Source organism: Neurospora tetrasperma (genome assembly GCF_000213175.1).
Source record: "Neurospora tetrasperma FGSC 2508 unplaced genomic scaffold NEUTE1scaffold_5, whole genome shotgun sequence".
NCBI lineage: Eukaryota > Fungi > Ascomycota > Sordariomycetes > Sordariales > Sordariaceae > Neurospora > Neurospora tetrasperma.
Window position 1 is genome coordinate 1,497,176 of NW_009799103.1, and position 12,247 is coordinate 1,509,422.

A 12,247-nucleotide genomic window follows, 5' to 3' on the forward strand; every position below is an offset into this window, starting at 1 on the left:
AGGCAGTAGAGAGTGGCAGTTGGGTCGGGATATCGTCGTGTCTTCCAAGAAAGAAAGAAATAAGAGCGATACAGGTAGGTGATTTCCTTTGGTCGTCGTCGCGTACTTCAGTCTGTGAGGTCGGTCGTGTCGTAAATGTTGTGGGCTATGTTTGCAAATGTAGTGTGTCTGCCTGTCTGTCGTGGTACGATAGTAGTAGGTTTTCGTTATAGTACTTGGTCCCTCCAAGGCGTTGGTTGAGTTGTTGGTGATGTGCGATCCAATGTTGACGATGGAGGGGCGGTGGTGGGTCATGCAAGAGTAAATAATAAGAAAAAGAGTAAAGAACAAAACAACAAGCCCGATGGATGCGACCCGTGATCGATGCAGAACGAATTAATGCAGGACGCAAGGGAGAGAAGGAGAGGAGAAGAATGATGGATGCCCTGGACCTACAAATCGATTCCATCCATGTTGGTTTCCACCACCGCGGCCGGCTCCAGGAAGGGAAGAAGGGAAGTGGAATGGAAGAAGCGTGTTTATCGGGCCCCGCTGGTTGCTGCAACAACGATTTGCTGAGGTGGCAGGCTCCACTTGGATGTTAGCGTAAGTTGGAAGCCCTGGCGCTGCCCGCCCAGTCTGGCGAGGGTCTGCCCACTGAAACAGGCTAAACTTTGTTTCACCACAGCGCTACAGCTGCAGCTAGCGTTGAACAAGTGGCTGACAGGTGCAATGACGGAACAGCGGTACAGCGCAGCATCATCATCACTCATCACTCATCACTTCCACTTCCACTTCCACTTCCACTTCCACTCAGCTTCAAGTTGCAACACACAAAGTCCACAGAACACCGCCATTCGTTCATCTCGACTTCCATCTTTGCGCAGGGCATCCATTCGCAAGCTTGTGTGGCTTCAATGACCCCAAGGTCATGTCACTAAGAGACAGAAATAGGTACTAAAAACATCAAACGCGCTCGCTGCTCATAGAGCTTCAATTTTCAAATCAACCCCATGCCATCCAACAATACCCATCCACCCTTATTCTATTGCTTCTCATACAATCCTCCAAGCGTATCAACCTCCGCCAAAAAGCTGGTCTGGTTATACCTCCCCACCTGGTCTCTGCCCACCATGAAGCTCTCGGGCGGGCCAAAGAAGCTCTTGCGGACGCCGCCCATATCGACAATGATCTTCTGCACCACAATCCCCGGCATGAGCGCCCAGAAGCGGAGCTTGTACGCGCCCTCCTGAGGTACCGAAAAGGTGCTGGTGGTGTAGTTGCCGACAGTGCCCCACACGCTGTCGGCGACGGCGTAGCCCCAGCCCTCGGGCATGTTGGCGCCGACGGTGGGACCGACGGGGCGGACCATCTTCGGTTCAGACGGGGTGGATGCGCCGGCGGGGTATAAGGAGATGCCGTATTCGAGAGGAGTCCACTCGCCGAGGTAATTGAGTGCTGGGGAGATGAGGACGGTCACGTTGGCCTTGGTGTGGTTGGTGAACAAGTAGAGGTCGTACTCGAGCGCGGGCGCGGTCTCGATGGTTAACTTCTCCGTCTTGAGAGGCACGAGACCGATGCCGCTGCCGCTGCGGCCGTACTTGCTCAGCGTGTGGTAAGTTACCTTGTCGTTGAGCTTCGACTTTTCCTTGGGCGGGATGATGACCGAGTAATGGGCGCCCGTGATGGCGACGTGCCCGTCGGATTCGACGAAGCCCTTGGTAAAGTCGGAGGGCACGGAATGGATCTGCACGGGGACCTGGACCATGGGCCCGCCACCGCACGAGTTCGTGACGTTGATGTTCACAGTGCTGGAAAGAGGTACCTTGGGCGCCTTGGACCAGTCAATCGAGACTTGGACGCGGGTATCGGATCCCTTAGGTCCAACTGTGCCATTGTACTGCGACAGCTTGACCCATGGTTGCCATGGAGCCGCCTGCCAGGTGCAGTCCTTGGTGCCGCGAGAAAAGACGTCAAAATAGCGGGTAGCCGGGCCATAGGGATCCATGGGTGGGAGCGAGAGGTTGTTGCCGCTGTTGGCGTGGTACTTGTCGTCACCCGGGACTGTTGCGTTCGAACCCTCAACACCGATACCAACGTGGCCAGCCAAAGACACAAAATGTGTCTGGACGTACACCATGGCAGGTAAGGTATTCCTCATAGGCTGCTGCCAGTAGCCGTCATATCCAAGATGGGTTTCTGCCAGTCCAAGGTTAGCACAACTCCTACGAATTCCTTTTGACCACAAGGGTTCAACGTACGATCCATAAAGTGCCTCCACTTGCCACCGAGCAAGGCATCCCAGCGCTCCTGCAACTGCCAGTCCTCGTCAGACGCCGCCAAAACCTGGTTGATCACCTCATTGGCAGAGTTGCGCTTCTGGCCAGAATACAGCAAGTTCTTCGCACCACCCGCATAGATCCTGTGGACGACCTCACCGCCAATGGCAGGATGAAGAATCATCTCGAAGAAGGCAGGCTTGTAGGCCTCGTCAAGCTTATCATAGACAGCCTGGGCATGGGCACGGAGCTCAGCCCACTGCTGCAGAACCGCGTCGGCCTCGTTGTAGTTGATGACCGAGTAGGTCTGAGGCTCGACGAGCTCAAACTTGCGTCTGCTGGCGTACATGGCATACTTGATCATGATATCGCTAATCTCATCGGCATACGTGGAGCCGAACTCGCGGGCGGCCCAGGTCTTGGCCCACTCCTCGGTGCTGTCAACATCCCATCTCTCCATGTCATAGCCCAGGTCGAACCAGTGGTTGATGGGGATCTCGTTCGCCTTCATATCACCAACGTTGACGATCCAAATTCTATCAGCGCCGCGGGCATACGTCATGTGCATCTGCTCGGTCGTCTTGGAAAGCTGCACGGTGTTGATCCACTTGTAGTTGCGCGGGTCACCGACGTAATCAAAGTGGTAATAAACACCAGCGCCTCCGGCACGAGTGGTCTCGTTGAGCAGCGGAAGTCGGCGGACATGGCCCCAGTTGTCGTCGGCCCACAGCAGAGTGATGTCGTCGGGGACCTCCAGGCCGGCGAAGAGGTAGGTCATGACCTCCTTGTACAGACACCACGCCTGCGGGACGGTGGTAACGTCGGATACACCCAACCCTTCGGCGAGGATCTGACGCTGGTTGTGGACCAAGGTGGTCAGCATGTCCACAATGTGGTCAACACCGAGACCCTCGATGGCCGTGTCACCAGTACCGCGCATGCCCATCGTCCACAAGCTGTTGCGCGCATAGGGCTTGGCTCTCTGGACACCGTAGCGAAAGTAATCATCGATGGTTTCGTTGTTCAGGTTGTACGCCCAAGGGCCCTGGTAGAAGTGGCCAAACTCATTTTGCGCACGCATCATGGGCTCGGTGTGAGAGGTACCCAGGACGATCTCGAAAGCGTCGGCGAAAGGCTGGTTGCCCGGGTCATCCACCTCGAACATGGTTCCCCAGACAGTGGGCCAGAGGTAGTTGGCTCGGAGACGAAGCAGAACCTCGAAGATGAGGCCGTAGAAGGCAGGCCCGTAGCCGGCGCCATAGGGCGTTCTTTCCCAGTGCTCCTCGACCCAGTTGGTCAAGGCCGGCTGCTCGTCGTTGAGGAAGAAGCCTCTGTACTTGACAGACGGCGGCCCCTGGACCTTTTTCTTGTTGAGGGCGTAGATGTTCTTGTTCTGCCTGGTCGGCACGTCGGCCCAGAAATACCAAGGGCTGACGCCAATCTGCTCGCTCACGTCGTAGATGCCGAAGATTGTTCCGCGAGGGTCGCTTCCAGCAATAACCAGTGCCGAAGAACAGCCTTGGATGGGGTTTTCGATCACCTGGCTGGTGAAAGACTCCCACTTGCCCTTGATGGCCGACACATCGAGCTTCTTGGAGGCGATGAGGCTGTCGATAACCTCGGAATGTCCGATTGTGCCGGCAATGATGACGGTATCAGACGGGGAAGGGTCGGAGTAAGCAGGTCCGGTGAAATTTGCGATTCCAGTGGTGCTGTACTGTTGAGCTGTCAGCTACGTACCTAACTTGAACCGGCGGTCCAGGCTCTCTTGGTGCTCGCAAATACTTACATGAGTGTTGTTCATGTTATCGACCGGGTTGTAGGTGTAAACGGCCGGACTGGCACCTCTTTCGCCGTTGGAAAGGGTGTAGTTCATGCCAGTGACGCGGCCAAAGTCGAGAGCGAGATCACCAGCAGCGCGGATGACGCCCCAGTACTCGTTCTTGGCCACCCGGATTTGACCTTTGGAGATCTTGCCACCAGCAATCTGGAGAGCACCCGGTGCTTTGTCGAAGGAGATGATGGGCTCCTGGCCTAGGGCCGCGACCATGGAGGTGAAGGCGAGCCATAAGGTCCCCTTGGCACCCGTGAGGAGCATTGTGAGGAGGACTTAATGGCACGCTATACCCAAGCTATACAGTAGCAACTGTATAGTAAGTGGGGATATCAACGAATGATCGAGACAGCTCTCTCTTTGGCGGCACGGGAACAACACGATGAAAAGGCATCAGCATCACAGATCAACTGGCGTAGGTTGGGATGATATACTGAAGCAGCGAGCGTTCACAAGATGATCCATATGCTCCCGGTGACGGCATAGTGCTTCTACCCTTTACCATGTTTGTGGATAAATAAATCAACTAGGAAGGTAAACCGTTCGGATAGGTGGCATTCGTTTCTTCCGGAAGGTCGTCGTTGACCCTGTCAACCTAGCTCGCTTTTCTCACGAGAGGCTAGTGAACCGGCAAATACCACCCTCGACCACGCTGCCTTACCCCCAGGTACCAAAGTTGGAAATGGAGGCGGCGGATTGCTACTGGCACAGCGGATAAAATGAAGCTTGGGGAAGGGCCAGCGAGCGAGGTTGGGGTTCTGGGGAGAGATTCTGTTACTTTATGATTGGTCGGTGAGGTTATTGGCGAGGGACATTTGTCCCGCAATCTCAGGATGTAACCCGCATTCCAGTGTGGGGGTGCCAAACGTGAAGCATCCTTTTTCCTCTTTTTGGGGGAGGGGGCCTTTTGAGATCAAGTTGAACAATGCCCAACGGTAAATGCCCACCCCGCCATGGTTACCCAGAAACCGGAGACCAAGGAATCTCCTGCTTATCAGCCCAGCCTAGAGTATCTACGCGTATGTTCATCGCTCCTGGGCCAGGATAGAAATCCAAAAAAAAAAAAAAAAAAAAAAAAAAAAGCCAAGAGCGAGGCTATCTTGAAGATGAGGAGCGATGTAGACCGGGTAATCGAAACAAGCAAAGATTTGGGGGAAAAAAGGCGGACCAAGCGATCCCCCAGATGCCCGGGCTTGGTGTGAGGCATTGCGGGGAAGCGGAGGGGACAATGGCTTCTTTTTATCCGGGGAACCAACGGCTTGGCGAGCATACCCTGAGCTCCTTTCCTGGGGAACATCCTTGTTGATCTCGTGAGCTCATGAGGAATCGCTCAGCTAACCTCAGGTCTCCGGGTAGGTGGGCGAGTTATCAGATGATCATGACACCGATCCGGCACGAAGAGACGAAGCGGGTGCTTCCTCGCTCATCAATGACGCTGGAACCGGGACGTTTAACGGCTGAAGATGTTTTTCGAACCTGAAAATTGCTGTGACTTGGGATTGTCGAACGGACGGGAGAAGCTATACAGAGTCTAGGAAATGTTCTCTCCTTTTCTCTTCACATACTTACATAGTAGGTGTTTGAAGGCCGTATTCAAGCTGTCGGGTTGGTAAAAAGGGGCAGAGATCAATAACGCCATCCGCTGTGCATCCTCAAGCGCAACCCTCGACTTCTTGCTCTTTCAAAGCCCGGACTGATGGAGTTCGGGATTCCAATCTATTTCCGTCCTATGAGCGTGTCACAAGAGTGAACCCGGTGAGTGAACGTAAAAGTCGATCATTGATGGAGCCGGGCGTGCAGTGCAGTGGATGGGTTGATGTCATGCGCTGCAGTGTACCATATACCTCCCGTCTCCATTCTGCGGCGGAGCACGTTGCGGCGTTATTCCACGGAAAGGGAGAAATGCAGGTACGGGTCGAGATAAATTGATTGCGTCAAAAGCGGCATCATGCCGGCGTGAGGTTCCGCGACGATGTCCTTATGTCTCATCCAGCTCAGACTGCTGTCGCGGGTGTTGATGCTGGCATTTGTCACCCGGCAAGAGCACATCAATTTGGTTCAAAGAGATGGCACGCGGTATTCAGAAGCATGGGTGATGGTCGTCTCTACAAGCATGGGTGATGGTCGTCTTTACATTAGCGAATGACTTTTTTTCTAGATGAGAAAGAAAGGCGAGGATTCCAGTCGGTGCCTACGAGACTGTTTCGCCGGTTAACATATCAACCTGGGTGTTGCAAATCAAATCATGTCCAGCATGTCTTCTAAACTCCAGAGAGAGCAACGGTCCACGCTGCTCGGTTCCTGACTTGCCAACCCAACGCCAGACACGCCGGGTCCAAACTTCGAAAAGGGAAGGCAGAAAAAGCAAGGCCGATATCACGTACAACGATGAAAACACGCCCACCCACTTAGCCTCTCGCATAATTCTTCCCCGTCAAATCCCACCGCCTCACCAACCTTTCAATCTGATCCTGCATATCGCAAAAAATCCCGATAGCCTGCCCCAACTTCCTCTCACTCTCGCCGGCCTCGGCCCTCGTGAACGCCAGCCGCCACTGACTCTGGTCCCTGACCAGTTCCCTCAACCTGACCGCATCACCATTTACCCTCGAGCCCGTAATCGCTGCCGCAGCCCCGACCGTGCTCGCACCCGGCCATCCCGCCGCAGGCGTTGCCTCCAGCTCCATCAACAGCGGCGGGCTCACCGTGATGTGCTTCACCGCTCCGGCCAGCCTCATCACCTCCTCCACGCTCGTTAAGGAAGCAGCCAGGACCTGCGTCTGCATCTGCAGATTCAAGGACCCATGCGCGGCTTCCGCGGCAGAAGCAGAGGAAGCAACTTCGTCGCAGTAGCGCTGCGCCGCGCCGCAAAAGAGGGCGGCCCGGTCCTTGTTTGCGTCCGTGTAGGTGGCGTCGAAGTGCACGCGCAGCTCGTTGACGTAGGGCGCTACGTAGCGACAGCCGGCGTCGACGGCGAGGGCGACTTGCTCCATGCTGAAGACGATGGTCGCTAGAGTGGCGATGGAGTGCCGACGCTCGAGCTCGCGGCAGGCTTGGAGGCCTTCCCAGGTGGCGGGGATCTTGATGCATATGCGCGAGGTATCGAAGTCGGGGGCGAGGTGTTTAAGGTGGGCGACGATTCCTGGGTAGATGGGTGGATTGGTCAGAGAGCTTGGCTATATTGAGTTGGGGCTCGGTGTAGGCTTGCTTACTCTCGGCGTTCTTGACAGTTTTCTCGGTGGAATAACACCACTTTGGGTTGGTCTGGATGTGAATGAAGCCGTTCAGATGGGGAATGAAGCGCAGGGCGAGGCCAACGGCCAGCAGCTCGGAGGCAAGCTCTTCTACCGTGGCATCGTTTTGGTTCCCAAACATCCAGTGGGCGATGGGAATGATCTCGTCGATCAAAGTTTGGTAGATGAGCTTTCCATTGGCGTCAAGTTTGGTAATTTCAGCAAGAACAATGGCCTAGGTCGTGTTAGCAATGCTGTGTGTGTTCTTCTGTGTCTCACCGAGTGGTTACGCTGAGCTTGGTGGTATTCGAGCCAGACAGACATACCTGATTCGATGTACAATCCGCAAATGGACCGTATATGCGCGCGACTGTCAAAGCGTGTTACTTTGTTTTCGGCGGAGATAGCCGTATTGTGTTGCTCACCTTGGGCGTCGAGAGTGTCACAGTCGACGGTGGTCAAGCCACGAAGCTGATTGAGAAGGGAAGCCATCGTGATTGGTGGGATTTTGTTGTACAGCTTCGGTGTTCTGGGTACAGGAGGGGGGGAGTTGCAGGATAAATGGACCGCGATAGACCGTACGTAGAAAATATATCGATGTGAATGGCAAGAATCGATGAATAGAGTAAGTAAGTAGAATGGGAAAGTGAAGGCGGAGTTCTATTTCTGGGATGTCCTGATTTGCATGTCGATCTCCCACCACTCGTTCAGGGACCATTTGTCCAAGGTCCGGGCGATGACGACATTAGGCCGATCTATCGCCGGGTAGTGTAGGTAGGGCACCGCTGTTTGGTGTTTCATAGTCGGCTACGGGATAAAATACGCAGTGCAGAAAGAGGGGTCCAAGCAGAACGGACGGGATGTTGACGGGAAATATTCGATAGTGTAGAATTAGCAAACACAACAATGAAGGGATGGACCATGCGAAAAGCAACAAGAAAAAAAAAGAAGAAAAAGGAAAAAAGAATTTGGAGACTCGGATACCGGGAGTCGAACCCGGGGCTGTTGAGAGAGCAGTCACTCCTGAGAAGTGAGAGTCAACGATGTTACCGCTACACCATACCCGATTGAACTGATATGGTCCGATTTGTTGTTGGAGGTCGTTTCTGGCTGTACCACTCATAAGGTCAACTACTCTGTAACCAAATCATGCTGAAATCGACCTCAAACGGTATATGATGAATCCCGAGATCAAGATGCGCTTCAAGCGACCCAAACACCCATTCATAGAGAGGGCTATAGAATATGACTTAATGCATGCCTCGGTTTCTGGATTTCATAACGTACATTTTAGGGTAGAGAAAGATGCTGAAGTACAGCTCGCGAGCCGAACTGTTGATACATCGGGCTAACTTTGCTTTTAGCCATTGGAGTTATTCACTTTTGTAAGCATTTGCCGTCAGGTAAAGAAACTGTAACCACCCATCCCTTGACCTTGGTGGAAGGGCCTTGCGATCAAAAATGGCAGACCCCTCGATGTTGTGCTAGGCGCCCATGTCAGCAAGGGAGATCGCAGATGGCTCAGCCCGCTACGAGGCTAAGACCCGAAATAGAGAATTTATTTGTGGAGGTTGTCTGTCCTGGTAGGATATAGACTGAAACGGGGGGACACTTGAGACAAGCGCCGGTTATGGTGTTCGCGAGAGATGGTGTAGTGATGCGCCTGGCCTGGAAGCACTGTCATAACGGTATCAGGGGCATCAAATGCACGACCAGTTTAGATCGCCAAAGTACCACGACCACCTTTGGGAAGCATGCACCGATTCTCGAAGGCATGTCAAGAGATCCTAGACGAGACGGATTGCGCGGGCTTGTGGCGTTTAATTCCAGGAAGGGAGACACCGTGGGATGACAAGCGGCGTCATTGGCGACTTAGACGCCCTTTCCCCGAGAACCGGCGCTTAAAGAGGCATTCAAGCCGCCCATGAACGCGATGTTACAGCGGGTGAACGCGCCGGCTCTCTAGAAGACAGAAGGTTCTTCAGTTGTTGAGATTTTTGAAACTCGAGAGATTCTTCCACTGTGGTTTCTGCAGCTTGAAAGACTGCGGTCATATGTCGGTCATTCGATAGATGTCTGGTAGGGAAGGGGGCTTTTCCCCAGGATATGATAGAGTGTAATCGTCGTCATTGACGGGGAGTTGATGATTCAAAATTGACCCAAGCTCCCCCGTCCTGATCAAGGGCACCGGCATTGAGAACTCGAGAGAGCTGGTACCTTCTGCACGGGCCACAGCACCTCGGCGGGGGCTTATCCCGCTGTTTTAACGTAGCTTGTCTTGGTGGGGCTTTTTTTCTTGAAGCAAAATGGAAGCCGAACGTGAGACCTATCGTGGTTGGAACCAAGGAGAGGATTTTGACAATTGAATTGGTCTGGTGGAAGTTAGGAAATCCAGGAGAATGCCAATCGTCTAAGCTACTTGTATACACAAAAATACCCCAAGAACGAAGACTTTAGTGGGGGACAGCTTTTAAGTGGAGACACACTGACTGCAGGGCAGGGCATTTGCTTGGCTTCAGTTGGCCGCCCACCCGCCCGCTGTCTGCCGGCTCCGATTCCCCATTCACGATTTCCATCTCGGCCGCCCAGTCAGGTCCCGTCCTGGTCCCATTTTCCCTTATCCTCGATCTGGAATTCGCCCGGAACGCCAACGCCGACCCCGACCCCGGTCGCTTCTCCCGATTACCAAAGCGACGGACGATGGCGATTCGAGCCGGCACCTGAAATCTTCTCCCCCGAACGATGCGGCCGCCGACGTCCACCCTCCGACGCAATGTCCTCCTCGACAGAGTCGTGTGTCAACAACCGAGACTAGTAATAGTACCACAGAGCAGGTTGCCCGGTACCCTAAGGAGGACTCTTACAACTTCACGCGCCCCAGCCGCGACCCCTTCACAACGCCTCAAGGCCGGCTATTTCGTCTCCAATGCCTTTCTCCCCCGCGTCAAAGCCAATGGCATTCACGATTCGGCCAGCTCCCAACGGAGCAGCACGGTAGCTTCCACCACATCAACAACAGCTGATACCGCCCATGGATCGAGCTCTACAACACAACCGACGACAGCCACGGACCTACCGCCGGTCGATAATACCCTCCTCCCCCACCGTCGCCGACAAGCTCAGCGAAAAGCCGCAGCGGCCGCAGCAGCAGCAGCAGCAGCAAACGGCGAAACACCAACACCTCTCATAAACCCTGACGCTCCCACCGCCGACCTAGCACCCGATGCCTCGTCGCAACTCGCCGCCGCCGCCGCCTCTGCGCCCGCCGACTCCTTGAAGCGACGTCTCTCCTCGCTCCTCAGTCTCTCCAAGCCGCGCCTAACCGTGCTCGTCGTCCTATCCGCCATGGTTCCCTACGCCTTATACCCTGTCCCCTCCTTCCTAACCTCCTCCGCGCTCGACACCTCGCTCGCCCCCTCCCTATCTCCTCTCACCCTCCTCTTCCTCACCACCGGCACCACCTTGTGCTCCGCTTCCGCCAACGCCCTCAACATGCTCTACGAGCCCGACACGGACTCCAAGATGACGCGCACGCGCACGCGCCCTCTTGTCCGGCGCTTGCTCACCACCAAAGCCGCCGTGCTTTTCGCCGTAGGCTGCGGCCTCGCCGGCACCTTGGCGCTCTACTTTGGCGTCAACCCGACCGTCTCCTTCCTGGGCGCCGCCAACATCGCCTTGTACGCGGGCGCTTACACCCCGCTCAAACGCATCAGCGCCGTGAACACGTGGGTGGGCGCCATCGTCGGTGGTATCCCCCCCTTGATGGGCTGGGCCGCAGCAGCAGGCGAGTCGGCCACGGGCGACGGCACGTGGCGCGAGCTCCTCTTCGCTAGCGACGGCAGCTCGTTGGGCGGGTGGTTATTCGCCGGCCTGTTGTTCGCCTGGCAATTCCCTCACTTTATGCCTCTCTCATGGGGGATTAGACACGAGTACAAGGCTGCTGGCCTGCGGATGCTGGCGTGGACCAACCCCGCACGCAACGGGCGCGTGGCGCTGCGGTATAGTCTTGCGTTTATTCCGCTTTGTGTCGGGTTGAGTGCCACGGGCGTGACGGAGTGGAGCTTTGCGGTGACGAGTTTGCCGGTTAATGCGTGGTTGGTATGGGAGGCGATCAAGTTTTGGAGGCTCGAGGGCCATAAGGGCAGTGCGAGGGGATTATTTTGGGCTAGTGTGTGGCATTTGCCCGTGATCATGGTGTTGGCGCTGGCGCAGAAGAAGGGGATGTGGGGGAGGGTTTGGAGAAGTGTTTTTGGGGAGCCGGAGGAGGAAGAGGGGGAATGGGTGTATGAGGATGAAGATGAGGAGGAGGCGGCAGGTGTTGGAGAGGTGGTGAAGGGTGTCGTGAAGAAGTGATGTTTTTGTACGATCTTGTGTTTTGGGAAGGAAACTTGGTTCAGGGTATAAATGGTATTCAAAAAGAAGCACATCATCGCTCAAGGATTTGCATTGTATAAATGAGAATGTTGTATAGTACTGGAACAAAATGGATGGAAAGCCAAGACGAAGCAAGAGTCATTACGTGTGGCTCTTGTGTGTATCTGTATCAATACGAGGAGTTGCGCGTGGAAGTTTAAGAATAGACGCGCTTGCTGTATAACGAAACTGGGAAGAAGGGGCAAAGAAGATGAGATGATTTTTGGGAGACCACTATCTGATGTTGTGTTCAGTGAACTTCTTGGTTCCTATCTATTGCCAAAATATTTGTTTGCCAGAAAAATTGGTATCTTAGCATTATCAACACCGTTCTACGCCGTCCTGTCTATGCCTGCCATGCTGTCTCTATGCCTGTGCCGTCTTTTTTTTTTCCCCCCTTATTGAAAGTTCTGTGGTCAAACTGATGATGAAATCCGAATGAAAGTGCATACCAATCATTACGAAAGAGGCTTCAGTTCATAAAGACAGGGGCAGGGAAAGCTCTCACC

The 12,247-nt window shown here is 54.5% G+C and overlaps 4 protein-coding genes across 4 annotated transcripts; 2 read left to right on the plus strand and 2 right to left on the minus strand.

Moving 5' to 3' along the window:
* Positions 1-876: 876 nt before the first annotated feature.
* On the minus strand, positions 877-4,356 carry NEUTE1DRAFT_123797 (uncharacterized protein; the record flags this gene model as incomplete). Its single annotated transcript, XM_009854902.1, has 3 exons — positions 877-2,178; positions 2,241-3,975; positions 4,048-4,356. 3 exons carry the CDS (start codon positions 4,354-4,356, stop codon positions 1,025-1,027), a joined length of 3,198 nt encoding a protein of 1,065 aa, XP_009853204.1.
* A 689-nt stretch (positions 4,357-5,045) lies between these two features.
* On the plus strand, positions 5,046-5,553 carry NEUTE1DRAFT_139633 (uncharacterized protein; the record flags this gene model as incomplete). The annotated part of the gene is made up of 2 exons (XM_009854903.1): positions 5,046-5,111; positions 5,449-5,553. 2 exons carry the CDS (start codon positions 5,046-5,048, stop codon positions 5,551-5,553), a joined length of 171 nt encoding a protein of 56 aa, XP_009853205.1.
* Positions 5,554-6,322: 769 nt separating this feature from the next.
* Positions 6,323-7,817, minus strand: NEUTE1DRAFT_85600 (uncharacterized protein; the record flags this gene model as incomplete). Its single annotated transcript, XM_009854904.1, has 3 exons — positions 6,323-7,234; positions 7,305-7,560; positions 7,713-7,817. The coding sequence occupies 3 exons, from the start codon at positions 7,815-7,817 to the stop codon at positions 6,501-6,503; spliced, it is 1,095 nt and encodes a 364-aa protein (XP_009853206.1).
* Positions 7,818-9,915: 2,098 nt separating this feature from the next.
* NEUTE1DRAFT_147903 (uncharacterized protein) lies at positions 9,916-11,708 on the plus strand (the record flags this gene model as incomplete). Its single annotated transcript, XM_009854905.1, has 1 exon — positions 9,916-11,708. The coding sequence occupies one exon, from the start codon at positions 10,068-10,070 to the stop codon at positions 11,676-11,678; it is 1,611 nt and encodes a 536-aa protein (XP_009853207.1).
* Positions 11,709-12,247: the final 539 nt, after the last annotated feature.